This window comes from Geotrypetes seraphini, chromosome 7 (assembly GCF_902459505.1).
Source record: "Geotrypetes seraphini chromosome 7, aGeoSer1.1, whole genome shotgun sequence".
Classification (NCBI taxonomy): domain Eukaryota; kingdom Metazoa; phylum Chordata; class Amphibia; order Gymnophiona; family Dermophiidae; genus Geotrypetes; species Geotrypetes seraphini.
In genome coordinates, this window is record NC_047090.1 from 67,608,313 (window position 1) to 67,621,098 (window position 12,786).

At 39.7% G+C, this 12,786-nt stretch overlaps 1 protein-coding gene across 1 annotated transcript in view; it reads left to right on the plus strand.

The window, feature by feature from the left end:
- Positions 1–12,786, plus strand: part of ARHGAP11A (Rho GTPase activating protein 11A) — a 76,041-nt gene that overhangs the window by 40,547 nt on the left and 22,708 nt on the right. The window contains exons 5-7 of the mRNA XM_033952398.1: positions 7,110–7,273; positions 10,184–10,330; positions 12,164–12,334. Coding sequence (XP_033808289.1) covers positions 7,110–7,273; positions 10,184–10,330; positions 12,164–12,334 — 482 coding nt within the window. The remainder of the gene's footprint in view (positions 1–7,109; positions 7,274–10,183; positions 10,331–12,163; positions 12,335–12,786) is intronic.

The following is a 12,786-nucleotide window of genomic DNA, read 5'->3' on the forward strand; positions in this document are numbered from 1 at the left end:
GGTTTGTGCAACTAACCTGAGTGTGACGTAGTGGTTAAAGCTACATCTCAGCACCTTGAGGTTGTGGATTTAAACCTTTGTATTGCTCCTTGTGACCCTATGCAAGTCACTTAATCCTCCACTGCCCCAAGTATTCTAGTTAGATTGTGAGCCCGGGACAGATAGGGGAAATGCTTGAAGTACCTCTTTGTAAACTGCTCAGTAAAGGCTGCCATAGAAGTAGTACCATGGGCAAGTGCAAATATGCGACCAGGATGCTATGTTGTCTCGGTTTCCCCAGAAAACTTCTACAAGCCCCTTTATCCTGGATGGAGGCAGCCCACAGCACCATGAGCTGGTGGCTCCATCCACATTCTAGCAAAAGGGATTCCACTTCAGATCAATTCTTGGGCCCCTGATTGGCCTGGTGGTCTTTCACATAGCATCTCACCCAGAATGTGATCCTCATGTCCCTGGATTGGCCCAGGTATCCTTGGTATGAAGATCTAGTATGCCTACAAATTGACAAATGTCTCCAGCTCCAGGTGTATCTCGTTCACACATGGGCTGAATGTTCTAGAATATCCGGGTCATTTTGGTCTTACAAACTGTGATTGTAAAGAATTATCTTCAAATACTTATTTATGAGTTACTCCTGGTGGAATTCTGTGTAACTACGCAATGCAGAATTTGTGCAGAATTGCACAGCCACGCATAATTCCCCTTTTCCTGTGCAGAATCTCAGATGGTGCCAACTATCGGGTTGCACTGCGTTTCATGGTAGAAGGGAGGCTTCCGGATTAGCAGCAGGCAGTCTGTATGAATTGCTGCTGATACTGCGACCCAATAAAGCAAGACTTATTAGGGAGAGTAGGAGACAGGGAGGAAGAAAAATTGTTGGCATGGAGGAGGGGAGGGGTAAGAGGAAGGAAAGCTGCTGGCATGGGGGAAAGGAGGGGGGAGAGGAAGGAAAGATGCTGGTGAGGGTGAGAGGAAGGAAAGATGCTGGCATAGGAGGAGGGAAGGGAGACATGTGGTGAGGGGAAAGGGTAAAATGTTGCACATGATAATGGAGGGGAGTCAAGGTTAGATGGTGCATGGAGGGGGATAGGGTTGACCCATGGCACAAGGCAAGGGAAGCGAGTGATGGTAGACAATGAGAAAGAAACAGAAATGTTGGATATGGCAGTGGGAGGAAGGGAGAAAATGCTGCATGGGAGAGGGATGCAAGGGGGAGAGGTGTTGAGCATAGGTTTGGATGGGAGGGAGGGAGAGAAAGAGGAAAATGTTGGATCTAAGAGCAGGATGGAGACATGCCTGGCAATGGGTGTGAGATAAAAGAGTGGGAGAAATGCTGGACCATGAGGGAGAGTGCAGGAGGAAAGAGAGAGGGAGATGTCTGGCTACAAGGGTGGGGAGAGAAGGAAGAGGGAGCAGATGCTGGCTTTATAAGGGTGGAATAAGGAAGAAGTTGAGATTGGTAGAACATTGAGGGGGAGGAGAGGGTGGCAAGGAAATGGATGAGAGGATAGATATTACAGAAGGTAGAAATATGGTAAGAGGGATATGTTGAAGATGAAAGAGAATGGAGGGCTGAGGAAGGGGTCATTCCATGTCAAGTGATCAGATTCTTGGAAAGTGCCCTGCATGACCATCACGGATTTTGATGAAACTTCATATGCAGAGTCCACCATGTCTCAAACAAACTTTGGTAAAGTTTTAGTTTCGCCTGTGGAATATTTGTGGAGATATAGCCATTTGTTTGACCCCATACCACAATGAAATACAGTACGACAATGACATTCTGACAACTTTGAGACACAATATCTCCCGAGCTGTGTTTCCAAAAAAACTGAAACTTAGCTATCCTGCACAACTTTTTGAGCTCTATTCATTGCTACCAATAACAATTTTTGCTGAGCACTGATTGAATGCCTGAATTACAGTAAACGTGGCCGAAAAAATTAGTGCTCCAAAAAAAGTCAAAGTTTGACATTACTTAGCTCCCACAATAATTGAGTAATAAATGCGAAATTTGGCGCAAAATGTCTCAGTACAACGTTGTTTTCAAAAGTACAATTTCAACCTCCAAGCTCTTTCCATTAGTTTACAAATTAAGTGTAAAGTTGCTAATTTGTGTAAAAAGGCCCAAAATAGGGTATTTTCAGCCTGCTTTTACAGAAAAATACCTTTTAGAAACTCTTTCAAATCAGTCTCATTAGAAAGAGCATATTTCAAACCCCCTAGAAAAGTGGACTTCATTTTTCAACGCAGGTTAACAATGGCTGAAAAAGGGGGACAAAGTTGGGAGACGTTGCCACGGCAACAACCTCTATTTCAACATAGTTCTGTCATTTTTAAAGTTACAGTTTTGTATTGACGTAGTATTACTACTACTCTATTGCGTTGGTCCATGGTGACATTGTCACTACCAGTTCAAGAGTTTGAACTGGCAACCCCATCGCCATAGGGGTCACGCCCGATAGCTGTGCAATACCAGCCATGGGTGGACCACTTCGTCCAGGTTCCCAAGCCTCGCATTTGGTTTCTTTGTCAAGGTTCCAAAGCCTTTTGTTGGTATCTTTCTGGTTCCAAAGCTAATGATTAGGGTGTCTTATCCTAGGTTCCCAAGCCTAAATTGGGTATCTTATATGGTTCCCAAGCTGAAGTGAAGTCCACTTTGATTTTAACTGCCAGCAATCTTTATAACATTCTGTTAGATTTTTGAGCCACTTTCTTCAATGCAGTTTCTGGAAATTGATATTGGCGGCCGGATGATGTAACTGAAGGGGCACAAAGCATGCAGATGAGGTGTTGCTCTGGAACCCAACAAACGTCTTGCCTTTCTGGCCAATAAAACGAATGAGCTGGACCGTGAGGATGCATAAATTTTATCAATGCATCATTTTGTTCAATTGAGACTTCAACAACATTGCCTATCCACCATTGATTATCGTAAGTACAGGCAACGTGGCAACCAGGAAAGATTTCGGACACTTTCAAATTTGGAATGGCAGTATCAGAAATTTTGGCAACAAAATTTATTGTGTCATTTGAAACTTTGCTGACACGAACCGAGTTTGAGTCGACTGGTACAAATTGGTGGTGCTCTCTGGTACCGGCTACTGTGCTGCTTTCATGCCATCTTTCTTCTTGAAACTTTTTGCTTTCTTCAATTTCTTCTTTTGGAACATAAATGTATTTAACTCCGTGTATATTTTGGTCACAAAAGTTAAATAGATCCTTTGGCGTCAATATTTGATCCGTTGATGGTCTTTGGAGGCTAGCCCGGGCAGCCAGTCATTTAGTTGTTCCACCAACTCCATCGCAGGGTGATTTTCCGTGGCTAGTTCCAAAAAAATTCCATTCAGCCTCAATGTTGAAATCATTTCTGTGATTGCACAAATTCACAAAGTTCTTGTAGTTTTTATATTGTGCAGCTGAGCCATCGCTGAAGTAGTATATTTTGGTAATGTTTGTTTGAGTTACCAAAAATTCGATCAACTTTTGAATAAACACGTGTACAGATATCGTATCATGTTGCATATGATCAGAAATAATGCAACAGTTTACAACTTGCAATGTGCCCACTTCATTGAGGTAATATGCAACAAAAGGATGTACCGTAGCTTGTGAATTTTCCCAGTGAAAGCCTTGGGCGGCATCCTGTACAACAAATGAGTAATTTTCAGTGAAATCCATCAAAACGATCATTTCCGTTTCTTTTAAGCCTGTCTTCAACATCTTCAAATATTCACTTTGATGTTTTGAAATGAAATGGTGGCTTGTCAACTTCCAAATCTTGTTTGCAAGTCTTTCAATAAAGTTGTCCATGGTTAGTACGCTTGTTTCTAATGTTTCACGGTCAGCGTGAACCCATTGCTTAAATTCTATTGATTCTTCTGGATCTAAATCCTTGAATATTTCTTCCAGGTATGCTGTTAGTGCTTCTTCACCAGGGCAGTTTTGACATCGTTGTAGCATACAGTCCTTGACATTTAGGTCGCACACAGTTTTTTCCATAAGAACTTTGTAGTTCTCTTTGACATTGGCGCCTTGTAGCATGAGCTTTACATTTTGATGTATCGTGCAGACACACACGGAGTGTGCACCTGATGCACCAACGGTTACACACCACTTTGGCCTGAGCTCACATAATTTGGAAAAACCAATTTCAGTTCCGTATTTGTTACAGTACGCCACGTACAGCTCTTTTAAATTACACAACAGCAGCCGCTTTTGTACTTTTAAACCATTGAGGCGGACTGAAATGCAATCTTTTTTGCCAGGACATATTCTGCTGAATTCATCGTCTTCGTAAAAATCTTGAACTCTATTTGCAATTTCTTTTGGAAGGGACTTGCCAATTTTTGCATCAGGTATAGAACAAATGCCTTTCTCTTTCTTTACTTTTTGGGCTGTTCTGACCATGCACTCTGAAACGCCAAACTTCATTGCTGTTTCCTTTATTGACCAACTTTTTGGGGCCATCGTCAATAATTGAACTTTCATTGACCTGTTGGATATTGCAATTTTCGTTTTCATTTCTTCAATGAGGTCAGTGTAATCTTCACATAACTTGCATTCTACAGACTGACGAGACGGCCCAACTTCTTCAGCTGAAACTCCAGCAGCAGATGTAATCTTCTTGGCTATCACATTCTGCACACGTTCAATTTTTCGTATCACATAGCCGGCTTTATCTCTACTAGCTAACCTTCGAATTTTCAATGGAGAGGTTCCTAAAGCAGTCAAGCTTTGATCAACTGCATCGGAGATGCTGATAATCAAAATCGTCTGAAGATGAAGATGCTGCAGTAGCTTCACTCATTGAAACGTATTGGGCTTTGCACCTACTGCAAAGTTTCTGACCTGGCTTGATATTTATTTTTGCCACTTTTCTAAAATCATTAGACATGGCAAGATCGACTTTTAACAATCCACTTTGAACAATGTGATTTTTCTTTTCAAATGGATTACAACACGATGTTTGCTTTAATTCGTATTTGTCGAGATACTTTGCTTTGTGGTGGAGGCAGATTTGGTCTTTATCCATCAGTTCAACTTCAGAGCGCCGAGTGATAAGCAATTTTTCATCGGTTGACAAATTATGTAAAAAAATGAGCCCACATTTTTTAGAATAAAATGTGCCGTCATAACACTTTGATAACAATTTTTGCCCAATGGCACAGTCTGGCAGAAAAGGATTATTATTAGTCGATTCGTTGGTATCCATTTTAAACTGAATTAATAATAATGTGGATCTGAAAAAGAAAACAAGTTGTAATTTGTGATCTGCATGCAACAAAATTATCACCTCAATTTCTAGTTAGGAATAATCATTAATTAAGAACACTATAATTGTACCCAAAGCTTGAGTAAAAATAAACAGGGAAAAACAGTGTGAAAAGTGACATAATTGTAAGTTGAAACGTAGGCCGTTGCCATGGTGACATCTCCCAACTTTGTCCCCCTTTTTCGGGCATTGTTAACCTGCGTTGAAAAATGAAGCCCACTTTTCTAGGGGGTTTGAAATATGCTCTTTCTAATGAGACTGATTTGAAAGAGTTTCTGAAAGGTATTTTTATGTAAAAGCAGGCTGAAAATACCCTATTTTGGGCCTTTTTACACAAATTAGCAACTTTACACTTAATTTGTAAACTAATGGAAAGAGCTTGGAGGTTGAAATTGTACTTTTGAAAACAACGTTGTACTGAGACATTATGCGCCAAATTTCGCATTTATTACTCAATTATTGTGGGAGATAAGTAATGTCAAACTTTGACTTTTTTGGAGCACTAATTTTTTCGGCCAAGTTTACTGTAATTCAGCCATTCACTCAGTGCTCGACAAAAATTATTATTGGTAGCACTGAATAGAGCTCCAAAAGTTGTGCAGGGTAGCTAAGTTTCAGTTTTTTTGGAAACATAGCTCGTGAGATATTGTGTCTCAAAGTTGTCAGAATGTCACTGTCGTACTGTATGTCATTGCAGTATGGGGTCAAACAAATGGCTATATCTCCACGAATATTCTACAGGCGAAACTAAAACTTTACCAAAGTTCATTTGATACATGTGGGACTTTGTGCATAAAGTTTTATCAAAATCCGTGATGGTCATGCAGGGAGCCCTTGATCACTTGACATGGAATAACCCGAAGGAATGAGATGAGGAATGGGAGAAAAGATGGAAATTTGATAGATAACTGAAAAGTGAAAAAGAAGCAGAAAAGAGATAAAAAAAGGAAATGATCAATATTCAGAGGCAGGTGTAGTGGGGAAATAGACAGGAGAAAGGAGAAAATACAAATGGATAGCAGCCGCTTGAAGGAGAATTAGCAGACAGGAAAGCAGAAAAGAGAAGGTGGAACCAACATGATGAAAAAATTAAAAACATCTAGACAACAAAAGTAGAAGAAAAACATTTTATTTTAAATGTTCTAAATGGAATATGGATAACAATTAGCAAAAGTATTGCTTAAATTTTGACAAACTAGCAGAATTTGCTAATTTTGTGCACAGAATTTTGAAATATTTTTGCGCAGAATTCCACTGGGAGTAATGAGTGGATATAAAATTAATATCAGGAGTCCTGTTTCCCTCATTACTATGAATATAGGTGCAAAGACTTGCACTGAATTTGAAAACTGTCAGTCGCCAATGGAGCTTCTCAGAGAAACATGACCCTTGTCTACTCTTTCTACACAGTACTCAAGCTGCCGCAGGCTGAACAGATTTACAGTTTCTAGTCAGTTTTAGTATTAACCTCTTGGAAAAGGAATAAAAAAGACCAATGTGTGTTCCACACACCTAACATGTCCAATTCTAAACTCATAAGTCATGACTTCTGCAAAAGTGGTTCAAGCTCGTTTATATTTTGTAATGGTTTACTGTTAAAAAGCAGCATTAAAGAGCCAATATCTGCATGTTTGCAGGGAATTGCAAATTTCTGTCACTGCCTTTGCTCTGCACTAATATCCTGGAATGTGATGGCAGAATAGTTTCACTGTATAAATAGTGAAGAAGCTACTTGCAGGTTCATTAACTGCGGTTTGAGATGAGACTAGCTTTAGAGAGAACAGAATGATAAGTTAGCCTAATGGAAATATTTGTTGCGTTTTTTGGTCAAAAGATCTGATGAAAACAAGATGAACAGCAGCAATCTGGCGGTTATCTTTGCTCCTAACCTGTTGCAGTCACCTGATGGACATGAGCGGATGTCAACAAACACGGAGAAGAAACTGCGCTTACAAGCTGCCTTAGTGCGCACTCTAATTGAACATGCAGCAGAGTTTGGTAAGTTGACACTTAAGTTCAATTTCATGTTCACTTTATTCTTGATGTATTGCCTAGCACAGTACCAGCTAAGTGGTTTACAATAACAAATTTGAGTTAAGTAGTTAACGATAAGGAAAGTGGGGGATGAAAGGACCTTACAATCTACAGTAAGATTAGAAGAAAAGAGAGGATTAGGAAGGTTGTGTACTGTGTGTTCTATTCTGGCACTCTTGTCCCAGGTCATTCTTCCCCTTATGGGCAGTATGTTTTTTCAAATAATATGGGTTTTCAAACACGTCTTATAGTTCACAAATGAAGATTCTAGATGCAGAGGGAATGATAGAGCATTCCATAAGGCGGGGACCAATAACAAACAAGGAGTTACGTATTGGCTATTAGCATTGGTTGAATACAGAGTTCTACTTGGTGTCTAAGGAATCAAGTACCATGATGGAAATAATGGAAATCCAAAGGAACATATCTAATGAATTAATATTGGGATTTTGTAAGGAACTGTGCTAATTGTAGGCAACCAGTTTAAATCCCGAGACTCTGCCATGTATGCCCAGAGTCTCAATCACATTAGGGATCAGTCAGAGTCAACAGGAACTCATCCACAAAATTATACCTTGAATCATTTGATGTGACCGAATCATCTAGGCTAAAGGTTCTATTGATACAACATACAATAATGGTGATAGGGCACATCCCTGTCTTGTGCCTCTATACAGCTTAAAAAGTTCAGAATAAATTCCATTAATGTTTAAACTAGCTAGGGGATTGTGGTACAAAGAGGCAGCCAAGGCCATATATCTATCAGGTATTCCCCTATGCTTAAGTGTCGCAAAGACAAAAGGCAGGACACTCTATCAAAGGCTTTTTCAGCATCGACAGAAAACATCTATGCTGGTATGTTAGCCTTCTGAGACTTGCAAATAAGGTGTAAAGCTCACCGAATATTATCAAAGGCCTGCTTTCCCTGTGTAAAGCCTGTTCTGGACCGATGTTTCGCCCCTGTTTCCAGGACGCTGGGAAACAGCGATCACAATATGATCTGCTTCAACCTGGAAACAGGAACGAAACATCGGTCCAGAACGACGGCCACGGTGCTAAAGTTCCGAAAAGGGAATTATGAAGGGATAAGACGCATGGTGGGGAAGAAGATTAAGAAGAAGATAAACACTGTAAAGACACTAGAGCAAGCTTGGTCTCTTTTTAAAGATACAATCACCGAGATAAAAAATTTATATATACCGCGTATCAACAAGGGATCAAAGAGGAAAAAGAATAAAGAACCGGCGTGGCTCACTGTAGGAGGTTAAGGAAGCAATCAGAGTCAAAAACACCTCGTTTAAGGAATGGAAAAGATAAAAAATGGACGAAAACTGGAATAAGCACAAACATCATCAACGCAGATGCCAGAAGGCAGTGAAAGAGGCCAAAAGGGACTACGAGGAAAAAATAGCCAAGGAAGCGAAAAACTTCAAGACTTTCTTTCGATATATTAAAGGGAAACGAAGGAAGGAAGCGGTGGGACCGTTGGATGACCAAGGAATAAAGAGAGCGCTAAATGAGGACAAGGCAATTGCCGACAGACTGAACACATTTTTTTCGTCTGTATTTACCAAAGAGGATATGCACAGTATACCGGAACCCATCAGGCTATATGCCGCTGCTGCTTTAGGAGGCCTCAGAGGTATGTCAGGTCTCACCGGGGTGGAGTTCGCTAAATCGGTGAGTCTGATTTTCTCGGATAACGAATCGAATCGAATGAATTGGTGAATTGATTTGAATCGGGCAGCATTAGTCAAAAGTATAGTGTTTTATAAAAATGTATGAAAGCTAAGTGTATCTCTGGCTCTACCCTAGAAAGGAAGCCATTTAAATTGATCATTTGGGAGATAATGATTGTGAAGTTGTTGTTTCTTTAATTGGTAGGCTAATAGTTTACGGCCTAATTTACCAAATTCAAAATATGACTGCTGGGTCTTCTAAATGGCTTCATTGAAGCCTGCCAATATAGAGCTGCACGTTTTTCTCATGAATCTTGTGATTATCCTGGGGAGAGCCCCTACCTTCTTTTTTCTGATGTTATTGTTCTATTAAAGTGGCACGGAGAGGCTGATGTTGCTTCAGCCCCTTATTACTACCTTCAGACCCTGCCAAAGTGTCGAGGACGTAACCCTATCTGTATCATTAAGTTCTAGTTATTGCATAATACCCTTTTCAATCTGTTCTATATTCAGTAGATCTTGCAGTAGCATATCCTGGAATTTTTTTTTCTCCTAGGAGGGCCAGGAGAGCCTAACATAGTTAATATTAAAGGGGCATGTTCAGACCACATCTATATGTGGATAGTCTGCTGAACTCAACCTGTGAAAGATAGCGACTTCCCCCAACCAAAGGTCAATACGTGAATAGGACTGGTGCTTAGACGAGTAAAATGTATAATCTCTATCTTGAGTATGTAGTTCATGCCATAAATCAACCAGCCCCCACTTGTGACATGAAAGCCTTAAGCGTTCCTGAAGGTGCATAATGGGTCCTCCCAGCAGAATTTTCTAGAGAGGGATTCAAGTAGACATCCAGGCTTATTTGCTCATTTAACTTCTCATAAAAGTCACCCTCACGACACCAGACTACAAAACTTTCAGAAAATAAATAAAAACCCCGCTATTCAAGAAAACCATCAAGACAAACTAACTCCGCAGGAAACATTTCAATCCCCCAAAGTAACCCACTCAACTCTGTAACTCTTCTGGAAATATCCAGATAACCTCTTATGTAATCCGCCTTGAGCCGCAAGGTAATGGCGGAATAAGTCACTAATGTAATGTAATTAGGGACATAGCGATTTAACAAGTTAAATACCTCTTGTTGGAATGAGAGTACTAAGTACGCTAAGTTATTATGTGTGTCTTGCTTTAGGATCTATCCCTGAAGTCCTCTTGCAAAGAATTCCGGCTTTGCCAAATATAGATATGCATTGTGGAACTCCTTCCCTGGAGGGTAATGAGGAAGTGAAAAATGGGCTTCCTGGTGAACATAAAAGATGTAAAAGGCGGAGTCTAGGAGGTGAGTGAATAGAATTTTAATTAATTTCACAGTATCTCATTAATCCATCTAGAATGGAAATGTTTTTGTGTTGCAATGACTGTGTCCTAAGGATGTGCAGGACAAAAATTTTTATTCTGTTTTGTTGCTCATATCATTTACAGGATTTTTTTCCATTCCAGTTTTTAAATTTTGGAAGGTAATCAGGTACTCTTTTGATAACACAGTGGACAGAGTGGGAAACATTTCCTATGTCATTTCAAACAAATGTATGTCCCTAAAACCCCAACAAAAGTGCTATCGGCCTAGGAATGGAGGTAAAGGTATAGCAAAATGGGGGATTTTGTGCACTGTGATTCCTTGTTTTGCTCTGAGACCTTTTGTTTCTCAGTAAGGTCTTTTTTAAACTTGCAATTCTTGAACTGACAGGCATTCTAATTTCTCTTCCTTAGGCTAGCTTGTAAGTATTCTGACACTTGCAACACTGTAATTCAGTGATGCTTGGACGACATGTCTCACAGTATTCCTTTGATTTGTAAGATTGTAGCACTCTGCATTAACTTTGACCAGAAAGCTGTTACTTTTTTTTCAATGACCTTTAAGATTCTGTGCATGGGAAAAAGTAGCTATTGATCTGTACCAAAGCCCTCTCCAAGCTCTAAACACCTTAAAGAATATTGCCTGTATCCTGAGCTTTCCCAAGCAACAGTTTATGTAGAGTGAAAAAGGACTAAATAATAATAATTGTAATTGGGGGTGGGGGGGGGAGTTAATCTCTTGTGTGCTTGAAGAATTAGATTTTATTCTTGTTCACATTTTCCAACTGTTTGTTAATAAACTGTTCAATTCATTAACTGGTCAATTCTCCACAACAATTTTTCTGGGGGTAATATTCATTTCTCAGCCACAGTTTGGATTTGTAGGTACTTGGAGGGCCTCAGAAAAACTTTGGCATTAGGCAGCCTAAAGCACCTACATAGGTGTGATTCTGGCACTGATTTTCTAGGCGCTGTTATGCACCTCAAATCTCAGTTAAAACGCCATTTGGAAGGCATTTTTAATGGAGGTATGGCTGCCTACTGCCAACTAGAAATTTGGCGCTGTTTAGAGAATCTTGGCCAAAATATTTATGTGTGAATCCTGAACTGTAGTCCAACATTAAGTCAATATTCATCACTGTGGCTTTGGAGCAAGTTGGATTGATCTTTCTGTGCCAAGCAACAAGGCGAAGGAGGAGCATTTCTGCATTCTTTGTGAAACTTGAATTATACTGCTGCATTAAGGCAATTGCTCTTTTAGTGGAGTCATTGACTATTGTCATTGATTATGCGGACTGCTCTCAAATACTAGTAGTTTGGATCATCTCACCCATTTGCAGGATCTTTAACCAGAAATTGTTAAGCCTTTTCTTGTCCATTTGTATCTAGGTATGTCTCCTCTATTGCCGTTTTCAACCAATCATGGACACATTTTTAGCATTTTTCATTTCACTACAGGGTGATTATACTTTATCAGTAAATTCACAGACACTAGCCTCATATTTACAATCGCATACACTCATACTAAAATTCATAATTGTAGGACCCCTGAGGAAGGCATGTCCGCCGAAACACAGACTGTGTTGGGCCCTCTTGAAGACAAATGTGAATTATTACTGACTGAATTTGCCTACATCAGGAACATCATTTTCCACAATCTCTTTTGTTTTCTTTTCTGGACTTCATAGTTTCAATTGAAATACTAGGTTTTCCTTTCTTTTCTTGTTGAGACTTATACACTGATCATTTTTAACTCCTGCATGAGTTGCCTTGCTTCCTCTTGCTGTAATAAAATCAATCTTTTTGCCAATTCTAGCCTTTTCATCTATGATGACACCAATGATTCCTACTCCAAGTAAGAAGCGTAAACTCCTATCAGACTCTTCACAAGGATTCTCTAGCAAGAAACTTAATTCCCTAAAGCATCACCTGACTTTTGACTTACCATCTAACAGTCTTTGTGACAGTGGATCCACCCCAGTTTCAGGTAAGATTTTAAGGCAGGGATCTCCAAAGTCCCTCCTCGACGGCCGAATCCAGTCAGGTTTTCGGGATTTCCCCAATGAATATGCATTAGATCTATGTGCATGTACTGCTTTCAATGCATATTCATTGGGAAAATCCCGAAAACCTGATTGGATTCGGCCCTTGAAGAGGGACTTTGGAGACCCCTGCTTTAAGATATTTGTAAAATCAGTATTTTATAGTTAAATATTACCATTCTTTTAATTTGATTTTATGGATAAGTTGAGAGACATCAGTTCATCAATTTAAATTGGTTTTATCTAAATGGAAGGAACTGCAAACTGAGGAAAGGGTGCATACCTTCAGGCAATTGTTTTGAAAGGATAAAAATGAATTCTTTACTCTGTGTCAGAAATTTTGAAATGAAGGGGTCTTTTATTAAAGTGTGCTGAAATTTGGGCTTAATGTGTTATA